General features: G+C 44.4%; 1 protein-coding gene across 1 annotated transcript in view; it reads right to left on the bottom strand.

Annotated features, from left to right (window-relative positions):
* Positions 1-503: 503 nt before the first annotated feature.
* The window catches only part of CHRNA7 (cholinergic receptor nicotinic alpha 7 subunit), a 115,478-nt gene continuing 92,220 nt past the window's right edge, over positions 504-23,761 (bottom strand). The window contains 6 exon segments of the mRNA XM_032342265.1: positions 504-4,048; positions 7,990-8,099; positions 10,726-10,812; positions 11,799-11,993; positions 13,244-13,411; positions 17,274-17,353. Of these exon segments, the coding sequence (XP_032198156.1) occupies positions 3,524-4,048; positions 7,990-8,099; positions 10,726-10,812; positions 11,799-11,993; positions 13,244-13,411; positions 17,274-17,353 (1,165 nt within the window). The 3' untranslated portion in view covers positions 504-3,523.

Raw genomic sequence — 23,761 nt, 5'->3', positions numbered from 1 at the left:
ACCAGGTGTTCTATGAAATTGGTGAATTACTGAACTCTTCATCTGAAACTAATGATGTGCTATATGTTGGCTAATTGAATTTAAATTAAAAAAATGTGTGTATGAGAGAGGGAAATGGAGGAGAGAGAGAGTAAGAGAGAGAGAGGAAGGGAAAGGCAAGAAATGTTAAGGGGATGGTTAACTTGAAAATATCGATTTGTGAATATTTAATATTAACATGAATAAAGCTTCAGAAATGAAAAGCATTCATGGAGAGACAAACCAGTAAGTAGAAACAGCCCCAAAACACTTGACAGGAATTTAGTTTACAAACAAGGAGCCATTCTGAACAAAACAGGGAAAAGACTAACTATATTACAGGGATACACTATTATATATTTTGTTGGCACAACTGACCAACCATTTGGAGAGAAAAAAAAAGTGCATTTTTACCTTTATTTCCTGCAGTAAATGAATTCCAGGGAGTTAGAAGATGTAAAGGTAAACAAATGAAACCATAAAAATTTAGAAGAAAATATGAGTAAATTTATTTATAATCTCAGAATGGGGAAGGCCTTTTATAACTGGAAACAAATCCCAGGATCTACCCAGGCAAATATGGATAAGTTGACAACATAAAAGTTTAAACTTTCTTTATGCTAAGAAATAAACAAAACAATAAATAACATCAAAAGACAAAAATAAATAAAAATATTTTCTAAACAAATATTTTCAAGATAGAAGACAAGAAAGTTCCAAAGTACACAGGCAAATTAATTAAGAAAGAGCCAAATAACCCCAAATTATGTAAAGGACATAAATTACAAAAATTGAAATGTCTAAAACATATCTGAAAGATACTCAACTTTATTCCTAATAAAATGAACTAAATCAGAATAACATTGCAATATAATTTTTCACCAGATTGGAAAAAAATATATTAAGTTTGATGATACCCAGTACTGAGAAAGTTGAGAAACTAGCCTTTTCATTATATTCTTGGTAGGTATATCCATTGATTGGTATTTGGGGGGTAATCTATCAATATCTACCGAATGGTAAATGCGCAGAGCCTTGAATCCAGCAATTCCATTTCCCACTTATACCATTCCCATTTATACCAAGATATGGTCACAAATGCATGCTAAGGTATAAATCAAGGATGTTCATTACAGATTTGTATATAAAAATAAAAAAATCCTGGAAATTATATGTTCACTAATAGACTAACCAAAAAAAAAAAAAAAAGTCCATCGAGACAATGGAATGCTAAGCAGCTATTAAGAAGAATGAGGTAGATCTTTTTATGTTGCCATGAAAGGATAAAACACTAATCACAGAAAGCAAAGTGCAGAGTGCTGTGCATAGCAGGAGGGGGTAGCAAAGGAGTCTCTCTGAGCCCCCTTACACCCCCTCCCGGCCTCCCTCCCTTTCTTTTTCTTCCTTTCTGGAAATGCCCCCCAGTCCTCAGAAGCTCATTCACCAATGGTCCCTGTAGCTATTTATGCTTTTCTTACTACATGTGCATCTTTTCCTTATTATCACTTTCTAAAATGGCAGAGTACTGGTCAAGGGTCAAAAAATAAACTACTTCTGTTTGCTTTTTTAATGTTTTTCTGTATAAAATACAAAATCAAAGTCAGTTGGTTTTTTTTCCCAAGCAAAAGTGTTACAGAGGTTTTCAGGTAGCAATAAGAAATGAAGCATTCTCTTATATATCAAAACACTTCTACTTGTGTCTACAATAGGAAAAAAAAAAAAAAAAAAGGAAAGAAAAGATTGTGCGTTGTTCATCCATCCCATGTAGAACGGCTGAACTCTGAGGACAACCCTGCTCCAAACGGCGTGACGTTAGCTAGAATGCCCTCACTTATCAACCTGCTTGCCCCTCTGCAGCTGCACACTCAGCTCTCATGCACACCCACACTCGGAGCACATCCAAGCCTCCATTCTCCTCAGTGCAAACAAATCCATGTGCATTACCCAGAAATGAGTGAAATAAATGGCCGGAGAAAGGTATGCAATTTCTTTCTCTCTGAAAACATAATCTTCCCTCATAATACACCCATCTCAGGGGTTAGAAGCAAATTAAAGATCTCCAGGAGCTCAAAGCCTTCTGCGGTTTTGAGCTCTGATCTGTTTCTAGATGAAACAACAGAGCAGGAGAGATTTTGTTGTGTCTCCTTCTGATTGCATTAAAAAATAAGGAAACTAGGAAGAGTCAAAGTGACCACTGTCAGCTAGATAATGTAACTGGAGAATTCTGTCACCACACAGGTTTAAAATGAAAGATTCCTTTGCTTTCAAAATGCTTATCTTCAGTGAATCTACCTTTTCAAGCTACCTTTCTGGGCTAACGTTGGAGCTGTTGAGCTGTGCGAAAGCAGATCCCTAAAAGCCAGAGACTGGAGTTACTGCTCCAGGAAAGCTGCTGCCCACATCATCGCTTCCCAGTTCCTGCCATACAAGGAACCAGAAAGGTCCCAGATCCTGCTCCTTGGCCTTGACACATAAGGAAAGGCATAGCATACTTTCACTTTATATTGTGCATTTGTACAGACCCACAATTTTCTAAGACTAATCAACTCAAGTACATGAGAAACATCTAATGCATTATTAAACATAAACACACACACAAACACACACACACACACACACATAGCTGGCTTAATTTAACTTTAGCTATTACATTGGGCTTATAATTTTAACAGAATTCTATTTGCCCTTTGGGTTTTTCAGAATAGAGCAAATTCAGCTCCCCAATGTCTGAGGGCAGCATAGGAAGTTTGGGAGTCCCCTGGTATCTACAGACATCCCCCTGACTGGGCCAGGTGTGGTCCTAGTTCAGAATCAATATACATCTATGTCCCTCCTGATTCCCACCACAGGGTAGCTTGGCAGAAAATCAGACTGTAAAAGCATAATTTAAAAGACCAACTATGCCTCTCTCTCTCTAATAAAATGCAGGAGCAGTGTAAAATTGTCTCTCTCTACCATCTATGGCAGAGAAAAATAAAATCTGAATCACAGAAAAACGAGCAGTTAGGTTTTTCCTTTTAGTTTTGTGTCCTTTTAACCAATTATCTGAATGGATCTAGAGAGGGTGGTTTATTACTATTATTGTTACTTTCCTTCGAGGTTTGTAAACAGGCAAAAGCTTATGTTGAATTTTCAAATAGGCCTTCTGGCAAGTGACATGCAGGCATGCAAAACCAACTGTACAGGCCTCCCCTGGCGGTCTGGAGCCACCCTGACCTCTCTGAAGGGCTCACCAGGCATTGGGGAATGGGCAAAAACAGCTTTCAGTGGTTCTAGTGACCCTAAGGATGTTCCAAGAATATCAAGCAGCCCATCTGAGAGGGTTCAACAAAACGTGCTGAGATTGTATTATTCAAAGTAACAAGGAAACTATAACGGATATGACTGGCAGCGAGCGCTCTGGGTACATCAGCATCCCCATGTCTAGTGTAGCACCCCAGATTCTCCCCAAGCCAACGGCATCGCCTGTCGGTGCGCTTCCCACATGCTGGGGACCAAGACCAGGTTAAGCGAAGTCTTTCGACACAGCCTCGACGAAGTTTGGAGCTGACATCAGGATGCCGATGGTGCAGATGATGGTGAAGACAGAGAAGGCCATGAGACACAGGCGGTCCACCACGCACGCCGCGAATTTCCACTCACTGCAGATGGCCTCGCTCTCGTCCTGGCAGCGGAAGCGGTTGGCGATGTAGCGGACCTCCTCCAGGATCTTAGCCAGCTCCGGGTCCCCCTCGGAGGACTGCCCACCATGCAGGAGGTGCTCATCGTGCGTGGGGGAGCAGGCCATGCGACCACACACGACGCCCGAGTCGGGGGTGGGGGCACAGTGCACCCCATCCAGGCCGCGGAAGCCGATGTAGAGCAGGTTGCCATTGGTGGTGGGCGGTCCGGCCACCGCACTCATCTCCACGCTGGCCAGGCTGCAGCGACGCTGACGCTGCTTGTGCTGGCAAGCCGGCCTCACCTTGTCCTCCCCCGGCCTCTTCATGCGCAGGAACCATGCGCACCAGTTCAGAAGGATAACTCTGGTCTGGGGAGACAACAGGGAAGTTAGGAGCAGGTGGAAGCGAGCATCAGCGAGTCCTGATCACAGCCCTACTTGTGGGGGGAAGGGGTTCCTGGGGGAGCCAGGCTCCCACTTCTTTCCTGAGTTTACACAGGCCATCATACCCAGCTGTCTGTGGGGCACCCCAGTGCCAGGGCAGACTTGCAGGGGCACACCGCTGGAGATTTTAAAACTTTCAAGGGGAACTCCGTGACACCTATCAGATGCTGCATGAACCCCCAGCTTGAAATAGTGCCTGCTGGAACACCGGGTCCCTTGTAAGGATGGCATATCATTGCAAAGCAGGTTTTTGTCCTGATGAAAACAAGGGCCAAGAAAGTCAACATGGAACAGAAAATGGGGGCACTGTGCTCCTAAGATTTGAAGGGGTGTGCTGTGCCAACAGGTGCCTCGGGGTCAGGACATAAATACTTATTACATTATTTTGACCACCTTAATAAAGAGAGCCATTAGGTGGGGTGTTTTTGTTTTTGTTTTTGGCCTAGGGCCTGTGAAAAAAATCCACAAGACACTAAAAGAGCTGTGAACCAGGAAAGTTTAAGGACCTCTAACCTAATTCATTAGGCGGCAATGAGGACAGTCAGATGATGTGCAGGAAAGTACTTGGAAAAGTCGAAAGCAGGGGTTGGCAGAGTTTAAGGGGCCACATAATATCCTCCATAAGGTCTCTGTTGTAACTACTCAGCTATTAATAAAGTATAGAAATAGTCATAGAAAGCTTGTAAAAAAAATAAACATGGCTTTTTTCTACTAACATTTTATTTGCAAAAGCAGCTGGTAGGCCAGATTTGACCACTGGAGCCACAGTTGGCTGACCTCTGGTTTAACATGTTTTATCAACATATACTGCCTATGTGCAGAAGATGCTGGAGAGAAATCACTGAGATTTCTGGTTTTTCCCTCTAATGAAAAGAGGGAGCCATGCAAAGCCTTAATTCAGGTTAAAAAATTTCTTGGAAACTTAATTGAGACAAGTGTGGGAAGAGTGGGCCCTTTCCCTGAAGTTATCCAGATACCAATTTTAATTTTGGTTTAGGATTGCGGTGAGTTCCATCAGCAACATAAAAGGCATGTTTCCCATCTATAAGTACAGGCAGTAAGTTGTGAAGTTCATGCCTGTAGCACTTTGATGGCATCTTCTCAGAGATAACTGCAGTAGACCTGTCTGGAGACAGGCAATGAAAAGAACAAGAAGCGTAAGTGCAGGTTCACTCCAGCTGTAAAGAGAACCCTTTGCTCAGGGCAGAGGCACTCTGTATATCCTGCCCACACCTTATGGACAAATCTCCAGAGCCGGGAAAAGCCTGTCTGCATACCCTGGAGGGTTTTCCATGACCAGTAAGGAGCAGGGACATATGGCACCCCATGAATCTGCAGGTCAGTCTGGCCCTCCACAGGAGGCTGAGAAGACATGCTAGTTCAGTTGCTCCTCTCAGGGCCTTTGTGAAGTGAGTATAATTTCCCCACCCATTTTACAGATAAAGAAACTGAAGCTTCAAAGAGGCTAATAAATTGGCTCAAGGTCACACAGTAAGCAAGCCATCTATGCGTTTAGGCTTTCACGGCTCATCTGTGAAAGGGTCTATGAAGTCTTTTTCAACACTCCTGTGACTTTAGCCCAACCCCCACTTCAAGGAAATGCATTGGGCAGTGAGTGCGTCCAAGCCCAGAGACAGCTATACACATGGAGTGTGTGTGTGTGTGTGTGTGTGTGTGTCTAGCGGGGGGCGGGGGGCAGGGGAGTCTGTGCCTACCCTGGAGCACATCTCAAGCTAATGTGGTCCACACCACAAAGTCTGTTCTGAGTTCCATGGCTTGAATCATTAGCTTTCAAGGCTAAAGCATCTCCAAAGATGCAATTATCCTCTTGACACTTATCAAACTGTGCTCATGACCTCTTCTGTTGGGTTATGGTTTTGTGTCTGGCTGTGTAAATGTCACATAATGCCACGGCACCGGCAATATCTTCTTCATAGCAACACATCATAATAAAAGTTCCTTGGAGGCTATTTATTTTTCAAATACACATAGAAAGAAAGAAAAATGCAGGAGGTTATATAAATTGAAAGTGAGAGATCCAAGCTTCATATTTCATTTGCAGCCATTGGTTTTAACACACTCCCGTGCTGAGAGGTGAATAATTAGCATAGACTCTTAATTAAGATTTTTTTTTTTTCTGGGCAGTAAAGTACTATCAGGTCTTTAAAAATGGTTTTGTGTCTTAAACATAAGGAATGATAATATGTGTTTTTAGTTTACATTTGCATAAACCCTTGAAGGATAATGGGGAAATTGCTTAAAATGGCTATCAGTATTGGTGGTGGAAGCACAGTGAGGGCTGGGAATGAGAGCAGGATTTCCTTCCGTATGATTTAACTTTCACTTTGACTTTTGAAACATGTGAATGTATTACCTTTTTCAAATGGAAGGAAGGTAGCCAGAAAGTGTGTCAGGGCTGTAAAAGTCAGATGACAACGTAGTGAATATGTGCAAATGTGTCCCACTTTTTAATGGGGGGACCTTCTCAAAACAAGCCCACGGACTGCAGTGATGGGACATGTGTAGGAGACAGCACCATTTCTGGGGGCTCATTCCAGTGCTGATGCAATGAGCTATGAGAGAAAGTCGTTATTAAGTGTATGAAATTGCTGTGGAAAAGAATCTAAGAGGACACAGTAACTCGTAAAGTAAAAAAAAAAAAAAAAAATTTTAAAATTGATCTTTCCAATCACTTTGGGTAACTGTAAAAAGAATCTAAGAGGACACAGTAACTCGGTAAAGTAAAAAAAAAAAAAAAAAAAAAAAAAAAAAATTTTAAATTGGTCTTTCTACTTTGAGTAACTGTAAATTATTGCACAATGAATAGTTTTAGAAGGCCTGGGAATGCTTTCTTCCCAGAGGTTCACAAAATGTCCCTGACTTCTTGCACCTGCATTTAGTGTGTGTGTGTCGGGGCGGGGGGGGGGGGGGGGCGGTTCTTAGAGTCCCTTCCAAACTTGGATGCAGGGTTATAGATCTCCAAAGAACACAGCCTTGTTTTGACAAGAGAGGGCTCCTTCAGTACCTGCTGTGCCTAGGCCATGCTCTCTGGACAAGAACACTGGAAGGTCTGCAAGGCCCAAGTAAGGATCCATCCCTCCCCTGGCCCTGCGTGTTGTCACACTGTGCTGAGGTGAGGAAAGCCCAGGCCATACTTGGCCCTAATCAAGGTTTCCTGAGTGTCAGGTGAGGAACAGAATGGAGCTTCTGATCCCGGACTCCCAAGGGCACAGCTTGGTAAGCATCTACCTACATCCCAGCGCCCAGTACTGAGCAGGAGCTGGGAAGGTATGGCATGGCCCAGGGCTGACATAATAGGCTGTTATATTCAATCATTTATCTTTTTCCCTTTTGCTTTTATCCTAGCCCCCCTGCCCACTGGTAAGCACTAACCTTTATTAGATAGGCCTGTGGTACGCTGGCATTCCTCCAGGCACTAACTACCTGTGTTAATACATGGCTCACTCTCTCTCACCCCGTTGGTCTTCATTCTGTTTGGAAGATCCAGCCACACGGCTGGGTGCTTATCTCCTCTGCTGCTTCCAACCACTGTCCTGTTCTCCACAGCGTACGTGCGAAACGTTTTAGAAACATACTGGTAGCCAAACGTAGAGAGCGGCCAGTGTGTGGGCCCCGTTCTGGAATGTCAGGTTGCAAGAACAGTGCCATGGGCCCCTAAGAGCATGCTCACCGTAACAGGCCAGAGATAATACAATAGTGCGGACCGATGAGGTCCTGTGGGATACATGGCTCTGTGTTGAGGGCTGCTAGCTGTCGGTGGGAGTTTTAAAACAGATAATTCATCTGCGGAGTCACCCGCGCTGAGGGCCCCTGACTCCCTGTGGTGAAGAGCAGGAGGGACGCACCCACTTGGGCATCTTGCCGCCGTCGGGGTCATGGTGGTGGTACTGCAGCACGATCACCGTCACGACCACGGAGAGGCCCACGATGATCATGGTGCTGGCAAAGTACTGGGCTGCGGAGACAAGAGATGCAGGGTGAGCCCCGGGCCCTCCACGGCACAGGCATCATGGCATGGAAGGCAGAACCAGATGACGATCTCTGACTGCCTGGGACCATGTGGCAGAGCTTGGAGCAGGGCAGGACTGTCTACAGGCCTCCAGAACCCCCACCCACACTCTTGGCAGGCAGAGGCCAGCCTGGAGCACGGGGACCAGCTTTCCCATCCATGCCAGCTGCTTGGCTTGGCTGACCCCACTTTTGTGACTCCGCCAGCCTCCTCCTCCAGGGAGGGTTAACAGTGCCTCACAGGACGCTGATAAGTTGTTCCTAGGACAAAGGCTGTGGACTGTGATGGGAGCTGAGAATACCGGGGTAGTGAAGGTCTGGTCCCCATTGTGATAACTGTAGGCCAGGGACATGCTGGAGGCAGGGATGTAATAAGGGCAAACCTGGGCATCACTGGCAGGGTACCTAGAATTATTGTGGGAAATGAGCCTGGTCCCATCTAATGAGAGATAGGAGGAGGTGTCAGGTGTCTGAAGAAAACGTGAAAGACAGTGACTTCCCTGGCTGAGAATGCCAGCTTCAGCTCTGGTGGGCAAGGATACATTTCTCCTCCTTGGTCCACATGAGAAGCATGGCACATCCTAAACAGCTCTCCACTAACCCACTGCCTCCAATCATGAGTTCAGACATCTACGAGTTTCGACAGGCTACTCTGCCTGTCTGGGCCTCAGGTTCTTCAGCAGTATAACAAGGATGGCAATGCCTTCTTTTGTGGGGTTGGTGCAGGCATTAGCAATTATATGAGCTGAGGATCTAGAAGAAAGCCTGGCGAAGGGAAGACATTCCTTGATTGGCAACTCTCATTCAGCTCAAGGGGGCTGAGCACGAAGCAGAGGACATCCTGGTGCAGAGGCTAAGTGCATGGCCACACACTCAGTTAAGAATGCCTCCTTTTCTCTGGGCAGGAAGGAAGTCACTGCCCCACTGCGGGAATCAAGAGGTACATGTGAGAAGCTGTGAGAGAAGGATATCTGAGACTTCAAGTTAGCACCAGGGATCTCTAAGAAAAGGAAGGAGGTAGAACAAAACTGTGACTTCTGTGGACTGAGTTTATATTTATATGTTGAAGCTCTAGCCCCTGGTATCTCAGAATATGACTGTATTTGAAGACAGGGCCTTTAAAAAGGGGGTTAAATTAAAATGAGGTCCTTCGAGTTGGGCCTGATCCTATCTGACTAGTGTACTTATAAGAGGGGAACTTTGCACACACAAAGGGGTACCAGGAATGCACCCAGACAGGAAAGACCATGTGAGGGCACAGCAAGAGGGTGGTCATCCACAAGTCAAGCAGAGAGGCCTCACTAGAGATCAAACCTGCCCGCACCTTGGTCTTGACTCCTAACCTCCAGATCTATAAGCAAATACATTTCTGTGTTTTGATACCCGGTCTGTGGAATTTTACTGTAGCAAACCTAGCCGACCAAGACAAAGACCTGTGGAGACATGTGGGGTCAAAGGATCCCCACAGCTGAAATCCCATCTTTCTAGACATGGGCTATGCACCAACCATGTCTTTTGCTCATCGGTTCATCGGTCAAGGCAGGGATGCCCTCTACCCCACAGAACCTGCTTTCTATTTGAAGTCTCTACTGAAAGCATTGTGTTGGAAGGTAGGAAGAGTGGGCTGAAGCATGGTTTCTTGACGTCTGGATGGTAGTGAGAGAACTAGGAACACCCACAAAGGCTTTTCATAGCAATACTGTCTCTCTCTGGTCAAAATATCACACATTAGAGGAACAAAGGAGAAACTTGCCTTTGTAGTTTGTGAAGCCTGGGAGTATCTGTGTAAGATAAATAGGCTCCCCTAGACCTACCCTCCCTTGTTAACCACACAGGGTAGCCCTCAGGTGGCCGGGGCAACAGGAATAATCATAGACTCCATTTGTCTTTCTGAACTCCATCACCCAATTGGAGGAGTGATGCTCATATTAAACCTAATATCCCCTTATGAGGCTGTTTGCTTCCCATTCTCAAAACTGGCTTGAAGGTTTGGTTCCCTGACCAGGAACAGAGCCCTGGCTGTAGTGGCGAAAGTAGCAGATCCTGACCACTAGACCTCTGAGCACCCCTCTGCACGGTGCTGCTTATTCCAATCCAGGGAGGTACACAGCCATGGACAATGCTATCTGCTGTTTCTGTCATCCTGTCCTGGGCTGGAGGTCATGATTTACATGTGTCTTGTCCAAAACATATTTATCCTGTTTACATTTTCTCACAAGCTTTAACTTTATCCAGAGACACTGAGGCATCTCAGAGTTAAAATGTGAGCTCCTCCGATTTTGACAAAGGATTTGTGGAAGAACAATGACTCAAAGCTAAAGTGACAAATCTCTAATGGTAAAATCTCTGGCTGCATAAGTGTGAGGGGGAGAACAATGGGAGGAAGGGTGCATTTCTGTACCTTCAAGCCAAACCATGAAGCTCGACTCCCCACACTGCCTTACATGTACCCAGGGAAGCAGAGTCTATAGGTCACTCAAACAGTTCTAGAAAGCCACTCCTCCTGGGACCATGTGGCTCTCCAGGACCCTCACTAAGCCCACATCTTTAAAAGAGACCGGACATTTGCTTACCTATCAAGGGCACCGAGTCAGATGTCGCAGGCATGATCTCAGCCACCAGCAACATGAAGACAGTAAGAGAGAGTAAAACTGTTATCCCTGAAACATAAACACAGCAGTGCCTGAGACAAAAGAGACGATAACGCCTCAAGTCCATTAACTGTGCCTAATCTGAGATTCAAAGGAGGGAGGTGTGGGGTAGGGACCAGTGATGTCCTAAAAGTGAATGCAGGGTTCTTTCTCTGTCTGTAAGGGTATGGCCTTTTTCTGGGGGCTGTTCACATCAATTATCAGAGTCCCAGATCGAGGTAAGTTTAGGAGCCAGAACTTTAGAACAAGGATACAAAATGAATTACTGAACTCAACACAAGTATCTCTCATTTTCTTAATTACATTAGAATTGAGAGGTAGTTACATATAGCAGGAAAACAAAAAACAAAACAAAGCAAAACAAAAAGCCACACAATCTTAAGACCTCACTTTTGTTCTTGACTTTGCTATTTACTACCTGTGTGACTGTGGATAAGTCACTTAATGTGCCTGAGCCTTGCAGTCAGAAGATAAGGGTTTGAGGATGATTTCTACATGTATGACATATGACCTTTAATAACTCTTTACGATGTTGAGAAATTCATTTCACCATTCTAAGTCTTAGTTTTCTTATCTTTCTATTGGATGATTGTGTACAGCAATATAGAGATGCAAACAGATACTGAACTAACTAAAATGTTGCCTCTCCATAACAAATGCTGGCCAGCTACTCCCCAAGAAACAGGATGCGGTGGCACAAGAAGAGAAAGTAATGCCCCTCAGGACAGAACCCAGTAGTCTCTTCTTGGGCAGTCCCATCTTCTGTGGAGGATCCTACAGATTTTCAGGAGGGCACTGGGCATCTAGCATGAAGCTAAATCAGGAGGCTGAGGTGTTGAGATGTCCCGGGCTGGGAGGTCAGTGTGTGACCCCGCATCTCTGCCCCCATAGCCATGACATGTCCTGCATCGTCCACCGGGATCCCTAGAGAGCTGACCTCAAGGCAAGAGCCTCCCATCCTGTCTCAGACTCACACTCAAGATCAGGACACTTACCCAGGGAAATTTTCTCCCCTGAATCTGCAGGAAGCAAGAAGACGAGGAGGGCCAGTGCAGAGATGAGCACACAGGGGATGAGTAGGTTGAGGCCATAGTAGAGGGTCCTGCGGCGAATGGTCACTGTGAAGGTAACGTCTGGGTAGGGCTCTTTGCAGCACTCATAGAACTTCTCACTCCGCTTGCCTGGGATTCCTCCATGAACAAAAGGGGAAAGGAACAGTGTCTGAAGAAAATTACCCTGCTTGTTTATTTTAATGCGCATATCACACAAATGACCATGGAGTTTGTTAGGTGCTAAAACAAAAAAAATTTAAAAAAATAATAAAACTGGGTAATCAGTGTTTGAATAAACTCTTTCTGGTGTATTTGAGTTGTTCACGAGTATCTTAGTGATATTGGAGCAAACCAGGAGAACTTTTTTTAATGGACTGAACTAGATGAGGTATAGAGTAAATGTTTGTGTCCCCGTAGGAATATGTTTAACATATTCCTATGTTGAAATGTTAACCCCCACAGTGATGACATTCGGAGATGGGGACTTTGGGGGGGCACGCCTAAGTCATGAGCACAGAGCTCTCATGAATGGGATTATTGCCCTTAGAGAAGAGGCCCAGAGAACTCCCTAATCTCTTCAGCTGTGTAAGAACATAGACAGAAGACAGCCATCTATGAACCAGGAAGCAGGGCCTCAGCAGACACTGGATATGCCTTGATCTTGGAATTGATCTTGGATTTCCCAGCCTCCAGAACTGTGATAAACAAATTTCTGCTGTTTATAAGCCACCTAATCGATGGTATTTTGTTTTAGCAGCCTGAATGGACTAAGACACCATGATTATAAATAATACATTATGAGTTTTACACCATTACAAATGTAATTACTATTTTTTTCTATTAAAAATAATCAAATATAGGTTTTTGTGAACTGCAATTTGCTATCCAACCTGATTTTAGGAATGGAGCAGATTCTAATAATATAGTCATGCTTATACTAGCACTGACTTCTTTAAATGGCTGCACGTTTCTCATGGAAAGCTCTGAATTTTCTAATTGTTTTTTGTTTCTTATTGTATAGCTCTCAGTAAATTATAGAGATTGCCGCAGGGTTCAATAAATGCTTACACTGAAACCAGAGTGGAAAATCCAGACTTTTAAAGCCAGCCCAGGAATAAAAAGCAGCTTTCGTGGGGAGGGGGAGTTAGGGAGACGGTGGTTGCGTTATGGACACTGGGGAGGGTATGTGCTATGGTGAGTGCTGTGAAGTGTATAAACCTGGCGATTCACAGACCCGTACCCCTGGGGCTAATAATATATTATATGTTAATAAAAAATAAAAAATTTTTAAAAAAACCCTAGGAGCTAATAAATGGGTACTGCTTTATAAATATATATGTATTTTTTAAAAAGCAGCTTTCTACAAGGCTGCTAGTCTCAGGTCTTACCCACAAGGTCCCATTCTCCATTTGGGATATAGCCGCTGATATCTGCCTCTTGCATCTGTAGATCCAAGGACCACCCTCCATAGGACCAGGACCCAAACTTCAGTTTGCACTGCTGCACATCGAAGGGGAACCAGCGCACGTCAATGTAGCAGGAGCTCTTGAATATGCCTATGTGGGCAAGAAAACAGTCAGAAAACCGAAAAGGAAGGGGACCAAGCCCGGCTTTAAATACCCAGCAGACTCACACTGCTGGTGGAATGTGAACTGGTATAGTCATTAGAAAACCGTATGGCGATTCCTAAAAATATTAAAAATAGAACTGTTTTATGATCCAGAGACCCCCACTTCCGGGAATATATCCAAAGGAAACAAAATCGCCCTCCGGGAGAGAGAACTGCATCCCCATATTCACCATGTTCACTGCGACATTATTAGCAACAGCTGAGGAATGGAAACAAGCTAAGTATTCATCGGTGAATGAATAAAAACAGAAAAAGATGATCAAACCATACACACATGCAAACGCGTACACACACACAGTGAAATACGATTCAGCTTAGAAAAGACGGAAATCCTGCCTTTCGCAGTACCACGGATGACCACGAAGGACATCTTGCTAACTGAAGTAAGCCAAAGACAATACTCAAGGATCTCCCTTACATGTGGATTTTGAAGTGAAAAAAAAAACAAAAAAACAAGAACAAAAAACTGAACTCACAGAAACAGTGAGTTCCCAGGGGCCTAGGGGAAGTAGGAAAATGGACAGGGGCTGGTCAAGGGGTACATTTGGAGGATCAGCGGTACAGCAAGGGGATTCTGGTTAGTAACACTGTGTACTTGAAATGTGCTAAGAGAGCAGATCTTAACCATTCTCATGAAAAACAAAACAACATAAAACCCAGCCCTGTAAGGTGATGTATGTGTTAACTTTGGGGCATCATTTCACAGTGCACGTGTATATGCAGGATAATTTTAACTAGTTTAGATCTGAGATTAAGAACAAAGACTGATAGGTTTAAATGGAAGACAGTGCTTGGGCACAAGTAAAAGTTTCCACTGAAAAGAGTGACTTCAGCCTCAGACAAGTTGGAAGTGAATTTTTGGCAGGTTATGAAGACGAAACCAGATAAGCCCCCTTCAGTAATTTATGCCCATGTGCTCCTCCCTGCCCAGAAAAAGGCTTGAAGGCTGTGGAAGGCACAAAGAGCTAAGGGTGCCCCCTATTCCTGGGGACAGGGTTAGTGCTCCATACATTTCTGCTAGTAATTGAAAAAAAAGAAAAAAGAAAAAATGAATGGTGGAAGGGACTCAGCAGCCTTGCAAACACAAATCTGCACTCCACAACCAAGCTGGGAAACGATAAACAATGTCCTATCCTCACAAGTTCCTTTAAGTGCCATGTCTGCTGTTTATAGGAATCCACAGATGCTGCCCTCCCATTAATGGGCAAGATCCCCCTGAACCCACACTGCTTGTGGAAAATGTAACTCCATGACTGAATTATTCCATTTCCATGAAATGGCCAGAGAAAGAGTATCCCTAGAGATAGAAAGCAGATCAGTGCTGGTCTAGGACTGGCAGTAAGGGTGGGGATCAACTGCAGGATGGTAAAAGGGATCTTTTGGGGTGGTAAAAAGTGTTCTAACACTAGATTTTGGTATTGGTTGTACAACTCTGTGAATTTATTAAAAATCGCTGAATCGTGTACTTAAAATGGGTGACCTGTATGATATGTAAATTATATAATAAACCTGTTAAAAATAAAAACATGAAATAGAATTTCATAACCAAGTCTTTATTTCAAATTATGCACCCAAAACACTTTTTTTTTTTCCTTGCCTGTACTTGGTTGCATGAACAGAACAGCATCCCAGGTCAGTCCTACATGACCCCAGGGCACAGGCTTGCTGCCCCAGGCCAGAGTGCTCCATTCTGCTCCTGCCAAAGTAGGGGAGACTCCCACACTCACAGCACAACTGCCCTGTCCTTCCCAGGCTCCTGGGGCCATGAAGGCTGGGACACAGGCACGGAGCCCTAGAGGAGTTTGCTGCACACAGGTGGCCTAGGGCTCAGGAATGCTGCTTCTTGTAGCTGAAAATAGCCTCCGCCCTCAAAACAATGTGCAGCACCATATTCTTGTACACTGATGACTACCGGAGATCATTTTCTAAAATAGCTCTCATAATAGAAACTGTAACTCCCAGGCTGGGGAAAAAGAATGTATGCATGTGTGATGGAAGACTCCTCCCATAGCCTCGGTCCCCCAGGGGCCTGCTGTTAGGCAGAAAGCAAGCTTCCGCTGGGGGAGGGGTGAAGGAACAGGGGAAGCAGCAAGGAAGCACAAGCTTTCAGGTAGAAAACCTGGAAATCTGTGGTTCTTCGGTCTCTACAAACATTATTGGGAGGTATCTGCCTTTGATGGGTTTAATCACTCACACATTCATTTATGAACAAGTGGGCCAGGTGCCTGGTTGATTAGTGGTGGTTCTAAGGCGTGTAAACACAGAATCTGCCCACGGGATGCTTATCATCTGCTAAGGAGGAAGAATGTGTAAGCAACAACAAGAAACAAGGCCAGCTTTGCTGTGTGCTGTGAATGAAGGTGTGAGAATGGGGTTTACTACAGCAGAAAGGCTGTGTGTGTATGTGAGTGTGGTATGTATGGTGTGTAGTGTGTATGCAGGGGAGGGGTTGTGGTTGGTGTGTGGATATGCGTGTGCAGGAAGTAGGTATGTAGGGCATATATGTGGGATGTGTGGTGTGGGGGGGGACAGTAGATAGTGTGTGGATATTGTGTGGGTGTGTAGTATATGTATGTGGGAGATGTGGTTGGAGTGTGAATGTGTGTGGATTTGTGGGGGGGAGGTATGAATGTGGGTATATATGTGGGGTGTGGTATGTGTGTGTGGTGTGTAGTGTAGGTATGTGGGAGATGTGACTGGTGTGTGAACGTGTGTGGATATGTGAGTGGGGGAGATATGGATGTAGTTGTACATGTGAGGTGTGATGTGGGACGTGTTATGTGTGATGTGTATGAGTGGCGTGTTGTGGGGGGGCTTGCTTGGTGTGTGAATGTGTGTGGATATGTGTGTGGGGGAGATATGGATGTGGGGTGTATATGTGGGGGGGGTGTGCGTGTGATGTATAATGTGTGTGTGTGGTGAGTGTGGGAGTGGTAGGTGTGTGCATATGGTATGGTGCGTGTGTGTGTGTGTTTATGTTGGTGTTGGGGTAGGAGTTGGCTGCAGATTGCCTGGAACAGGAAGTTGAACAGTTGCAGTGGGGGAGATAATCCTGGAAAAGAACATGTTAAAAAAAAATCATCTAAAAGATTTTTAAAACTCTGTTAATATCTGCCTCAAAGCATTAAAACCCAGATTCCCCATGCTCTGTATTATTCAGTGAGCAGCCTAGGGCTCAATGAATGGAGAGAAATGAGGGGCTGGTGGGAAAAAAAAATCAATCCCAGGAAGCAGTTAACCAGCAACTGGCTGCGAGGGAGAGAAGCTCAGTCAGGGATAAGACACTAATGAGCCCCACTTTGAAACCACTTGCTCTTCTATCTAACATGCAAGTTTTTTAATGCACATGCTCAAAAAGCCCGCAAGTCCATCATCTCGCCCCCAGCACCTGGAGAACAGCCCCGGCCGAGATACGCTGTCTGGCGGGAAGGGAAGCAGCCAGCTGAAATGGTGGAGGGAAAGGCCAGGGTGCCTGCTTGCAGACTGTAAGGAGACCTGGAAGTGACCTGATGAGGGAGACCTGCTTTAACTGTGGATTAACTTTAAAGAACACTTGGCACACAATAAGGACATATAACACATTTCGGCAAAGACAGTTTGAGCCACGACCCCAAGACAAAAAAGAGGAAGATGGCATTGTCATGTTCAGGAAATATTTGCAAACACAGGAGGGGTTGGGTATGAATGAGGCAAAGGATGCGCCACACTCATGTGAGGACCATTGGAACCGGCACCCTGAACTCGCTTAAATTGTCTAACTATAGAAGGACAAAGGAAGCAGGTCTTACCTGGAGGGAGGTACTGGCAATGCCCAGAAGAATTAACTAACACGTTGGTGTGGAATGTGGCATCGAATCTCTCATCAGCACTAGAAACACGAGAAGGATTTCATGAGTCAGCACTGCCAGGCGGTGGATTTCTCGGGGCTCTTACGTCTGTCCTGACTGCAGCTAGAAAAGCTTAAGAAGTGCTACCCTTGGTGCTTAGATCATGCCGACACCATTTGCAGCTGGCCTGGGAGATCTTCTCAGAGCACAGGCTGGTAGTGGCCAATGTCCATCTACGCCACCCATTTCATATACACTCTGATTTTCATATGCACATAAAACAAAGTTTTTAGCAGAAATTAAACCTGAAGACAATTTCACAGGACATCCGCAGATGAAACGTTCCGGTCTCTCTGTAGGAAATAAAGAGCGGGTAAGCATTCTGCTATGGACAGCCCCATGTGGGCAGGGATTCTGACCCACTACCTCCAAAGCTCCAGTTCCTGCCTCCTGAATGCCCCCAATGCTTAGCAGGTGCTCAACCAATATATCTTGAGGGACTGAACTGAAGGCACCAGCAGAGCCCAGAGGCATTCTGGGCCCCATGATTAGCAATGACAGGAAGGAGGGCAGGTGAAGAGAGCAGAGATAGGAACAGGTTTCAGACAGGTACACCCCAGGCCCCTCCCTGCCCTTGTCCAGAACCTCCTGCAGCCAGAAGTTACCAACTTGAACAAAGACATGAAACAGGAAAAAAGAACAGTTAAAGCCATCAGCCTTTATTATTCACGTCTTGTATCTTCTGTATTCTGATGCTTTCCTGACCCTGGAGGAATTGTCCCCCTCCACTGCCAAGTTAGCCAGTTCCTAGAGACAGGAGACAACATGCTCACCAGTGCATCTGTCAAACGCAAACCATCTAATCCAGAGCCCATACCCCAGCCCCTTCCTCTAGGTCTCACACTCCGGCCCTCTCTCCCTCTGTCCTGATTACCTGAGGGCAAGGAACCAAGCAACTAGCGACAGCCCCTATGACCCAGAACCCACTGACATCCTTCACACCAGCCAAGCCTAACCCAGCTCACCCTGCCTCGCCAGTTCCAGTCCACGGAAACCACAGCAAAGGCTCTTTCCCTCCAAGAAGATGCCATCAATGAAAGGAATAAAAAATTTCTCCTTAAAAAAGTAATATCCTCTCAGAAATTCAAGAGGACATTGCATTTAGAAAGAGAAATATGAAAGTTAAAAAATGATTTATGAAATAAATCTTTATAAATGGGTGGGAGGTTGGGCTGAGAACAATCAGAGATGAAATGTAGGACAGAGACGAGGAAAGCCTCCAGAGCCCAAGACCCGAGGAACTCACTTGACAGATGCTGGAGAGACAAAAGGGCGGGAGACAATTACTCAAGAAATCACACAGAGAAATGCTGGAGCTGAAAGAAACCAGTCAAGCACGAAGGCAAAGGGAGGCACTTTCACAAACGTTAAAGGGCTCAGAGGGCTTGTGTCCCACGTGTATTTTCTTGATCATGGATTTGAGGATGAGCTCTAGGAAAATGAGGGTGAATACTGAAAAAGGAAGGAATAAACTTTTGGACTAAACCTGGGGATCAAGTAAATGTATTTCCATATTGAGCTGTGCAGTGGGCCTAGAAGAGGAGGGACTGGGAGACCTGTCCAAATTACAGCAAGAGATGAGGGGTCTCAGGAGAGTGAAGTAGATTCAGAGCAAGGGAGAAGAGAAATAAGCTGGAAAATACCATGCATTCTATTAAGAACACATTTTTTAAAATTACAGTAAAACATCAACCAGAAACTTCAGGGGGAAAAAACTATACAAAAAAGCCAGGGCTTGGGGGCGCCTGGGTGGCTCAGGGGGTTAAAGCCTCTGCCTTCAGCTCAGGTCATGGTCTCAGGGTCTTGGGATCAAGCCCCACATAGGGCTCTCTGCTCAGCAGGGAGCTTGCTTCCCCCTCTCTCTCTGCCTGCTTGTGATTTCTCTCCCTGTCAAATAAATAAAATCTTCAAAAAAAAAAAAAGGCCAGGGCTTGAATATGAAACAAATATGTGTTGAGGTGCAGAGGAAGAAGCAGAGAGACTAAGCTCCTAGCTTTGGGATGAAGGACACTCCTACATCCTTTCTGGCAAGACTGCACAGGGAGAGAGAGGAGGAGGCCGGCTCAAGGTGCAAATATTCTCTGCTTGACTGTGGTCTGTACCCAACTGTCTCCATGAAACAAATGATAAACAGTGATTGAGCACAGAAAAGCTGAACATGTGGACCATCATAAAAGCGCTCTAGCTCAAACCATGATTTTCAAATTGGGTTCTCTGGAACCCTGAGATTTTCTGGGTGTGCTCTGGAGTTTCTGTACATGTAGATTCTGATACGCTCTTTTCCTTGTACTTGGAAATACTAATCAAATTCCAAAGACACTCAAAGGACTTTTAGAAAATTCTACCTCTTCAGACTAGACGACAGATAGATTACTACCTGTGGCCCATTTGCCCATTTAACTCCCTTCTGGCTGAAAGTTAAGCTAAAACTTCTCTTGCCATGCCTGTGCATGGATTTGAATCTCTTGCAAATGAGTTACCCGGTAAGAATTCAGTTTTGCGCTGCTCTTTTTAAAAATCCACATTTGAGCCTACAGTTCTAGCACAGAACCTGGACCCCACTGCACAGCCCCTGTTCCCACCACTGCAACAACTGAAACTGTCTCGGGACGCATGACACAGGATGCACGGTTCTGCTTATTTTAAGCTTGGTTTCTTCTTGTCTGATTTTTATATTTATAACAAAGGCTGTGAGCATCTGTTAGATCAGTGACTTAATTCTAGAGGAAAAAAAAAAAGAATTCCTCCCTGCTCTTCCTCCACACATTTGGATCAACTTAATTGAAGAGACTCTTGAGATCAAAAGACAAATGTGTAAAAACAAGATAAAAATCGGTTTCCATTAGCAACAGTTTACCTGTGTGACTCACTGATTTCTAAACACAGTTCAACCAAAACAGAACTGTGACACTGTTATCGTTACCAATGGTCAAATCTTAATATTAGTTTTGACAGTCTTAGAGTTCTTTGCTATTTTCTATACCAATGATGTAAAAGTAAACTGCTGTAATAATTGTATGCTAATACCACTTTATCTGTTTTGGCCATGAGAACTGGAGATGAGATTTGTTTGCAAAAGGGCTCTCTTGCTAAAAACTGAGGCTGAACAAAGCTCTGTGAAACACGAGTGGCCCCAAGCCACTGCCATGACATTGGGGTGTGACAGTGTCAGTGAAACGTGTCCCGCGGCCCAGCACTAGGTCATGCAGTGATGTATAATGGGTGCCAGGGGAGAGGGAGCATGAGGGGTGAGATCACACAGCTTTGTAGCCAGCAGACACTGCTAACCATGGGAGCTGGGGTAGGTCCACAGGCCTTGGCTCACTCTTCCCTCTGCTCTGGTGTGCATGCGAAACTTCCTGTATTAAACAGTTTGAATATGTATACTGTTTATGTCCTTAAGACATGATGAACCCTCAGAGTTCTTGACAACTCAGGCACATGGCCGCTTCATTCCCATCGACAGCTCCTCTTTCCAGCTGCCTGCATCCTTGTCCAGCCAGAGGACGACAGACAAGCCCTCCACTGGTGTGAGGAGAACTCTGGGTACACCCCCCCTCACACACACACCAATGGGGCAACAAAGGGCAAAGTGGCTTTGTCACTGAGAAGTGATCATGGAGAGGATGGATATTTAGCCCAATTATTCAGACCCTAATGTCCTACATGGGGTGGTCAGGAAGAAAGGGCAACTGGACAGGCTTGAAAGGTGGGCATAACTCCAGCAGGTGGAAAGGAAGGTTGGTACATCCCCAGCAGAATGCATGGTCTGATCATATACCTGTAAGTAAACTATACAGAGGGAAGCCCTGTGAAGGTGTGGTTTGCCTGGATGCTGGAGTGAGTGAGGTTTGCCCCAATACCTTAGCATAGCACTTGCCTTAACAGGAAAGCTAGCATCAGGGCTTGAGGGCAAACCATGGGTAGCCGTGCCTGCAGGGTCCAGGGTTCAATGCTCAGTGAGTTCATTGCAAACTGTACTTTCAGAATTCAATGAAGGCACAGGCAGAGATGAACTTGGTGGTCTGGGATTAGATGTCTTCCTGTTCTCCATCCCCCTGGGGCTGTAGTACTGGCTCCTGACCTGGGAAGCAGAGCCTCTGAAGCCAGTTCACTGTAGCCTCCTGCTTAGCTTGCCCTACAGCACAGACCCCTACAGTCTGCAGGAGCTCAGCCTTAAGCCAGGGAAAAGAAACTGGCCGTGCCACTGACAGCATCATCGGTCCCTGGAGTCTAGCTGTTAGTGCCCTGAGAGAGAAGAACAGGGGGGCCAGTCATCAAGGAAGCCCAGAAAGACCAACCCCCAACAGACACATGCTCACTAAACTAAAGACTCTGAATATTAGTAATGCAGAAGGATTAGAGAAAAAATAATCCAGGGTCACCCTGCTGTACCAAAGAGCCACTAGGTGTGTGAGTTCATGAGGACCTTGATGAATAAGAACTCATGTGCAGCCCATCCTGTCCTCTCTGAGCTCAAATCATCCTTCAAAAAGAAACAGAAAAGCAGAAGAGAAGAAAAATGATGTCAACTGTTCCCACCGCAAAATGAAATAATGATTATGTGATGTGCTAGAGGTGTTAGCTAATGCTCCAGCAGTAATCTTATTGCAATATACACATGGATCAAATCAACACATCACACACAGTAAACTGGCATGTTACATGTCAATTATATCTCAATAAAAAATAATAAGATTAAAATATTGGAATGAAAAAAAGTAAAGGAGGAAGACAGAGAGAGCCAATCTATCTCAAAATATAGTGGATTTAAGGTATCATTTATATTAAATCTCTTGCCAAAAAAAAAAATGTTGTCAATTACACGATAAAACACCTCTTATGGGGGCGCCTGGTTGGCTCAGTAGGTTAAAGCCTCTGCCTTCGGCTCAGTCATGATCCCAGGGTCTTGGGATGGAGCCTGCTTCCTCCCCTCTCTCTCTGCCTGCCTCTCTGCCTACTTGTGATCTCTGTCTGTCAAATAAATAAATAAAATCTTTAAAAAAAAAAAAAAACAAACACCTCTTAAGTAAGGCATACCTAGATGTCAGAGGGGAAAACAGTCTGTTTAAAAGAGATGATTTTTTTTCAAAAGTAATGAGTCCGGTTTCTGGATTGTTTGATTTAGTTCTGCCTTTTTTATTTAGTTCTTTTTTATTTAGTTCTTTTTGATTTCTGCCTGTTTGATTTAGTTCTGCCTTTTTATCTAAGATGTTAAGGGTCTACAACCAGCATTGTGGCCAATCATAGTTCATGAACAAAGTCTTGAGCAGAACTAAAAATTCATGGTCATTTCTACCTGTCAGAGATCCCAGGAGGCAGCTATCAGCATCAGCAGAAGGCTTCCAGAGGAATGCATTCAAGATCCTTTCTTTATCCACCAATTTATATGTTAGGTGGCATATAACATGGATGCTATTATAACAATTGAACGTAACATTGGATGGATTATAATAATGTTATGAATAGGATAATGTTAGCACAGTATCTATCAAGTTTCTGAGCTTCCTATTTTGTTCTTTAAACTGTATGACTATCCATGACCTCCTACAATATTATCTTTGTTTTTAAAGAGAGGAAGAGAGATGGTGAGGGGAAGGGCAGAGAGAGAAGGAAAAAGAATCCCAAGCAGGCTCCATGCTCAGCACAGAGCCTGACTCCAGGCTTGATCTAAAGACACTGAGATCAAGACCTGAGCCAGAATCAAGGACCAGATGCCCAATTGACTGAGCCACCCTGAACCCCTCATATAATATCATCTTAATCTACAAAATAATAAATTGTTGTATTTAGCAGAATAAGTCCCCCAACTTTGTTCTTTTGTTAAAACATTGTATTATCTATCCTTAACACTTCCTTCATCATTGTAAACTTGTCCAGTCCCACAAACACCTTGCTGAGACTTCAGTTGGAATCACATTAAATTTATAGAATAGTTTGGGAAAATTGGACATCTCTGTGATACTGAGTTTTCCCAGGACTAAATATGACATAATCCATCCTTTATTTTGGTCTTTCTCATGTTTGTTTATTAGTAATTCTTGCCATTTGCAGATATTGGAAATAAAACTGGTTAACTTACATTTTCTAATTGTTACAAGGGCAAAGGAATACATTCAATATTTTCACACTTGTTTTGTATCCAACATATTTTGTCTGTGTAGTCTCTAAAGAGTTCTTTTTAATGTAAACAAACAACAGTCTATGAATAATGGTTAATTTAGTTTATTCCTTTCTAATCCCTGATATTTTAGTACTTTGCTTTTATTACTACTTAGATTCATACCATTATTAAGATATATGATGACAATGGGTATCCTTATTTCGTTCCCACATACAGAAACTTCTAATGTTTCACATTAAATGGGCTTTTGGTAAAGATCTTACAT

The sequence above is a fragment of the Mustela erminea genome, chromosome 5, assembly GCF_009829155.1.
Source record: "Mustela erminea isolate mMusErm1 chromosome 5, mMusErm1.Pri, whole genome shotgun sequence".
Lineage (NCBI taxonomy): Eukaryota > Metazoa > Chordata > Mammalia > Carnivora > Mustelidae > Mustela > Mustela erminea.
The sequence above is the reverse complement of the archived record's forward strand: the minus strand, read 5'-3'. Positions and strand labels throughout refer to the sequence as shown.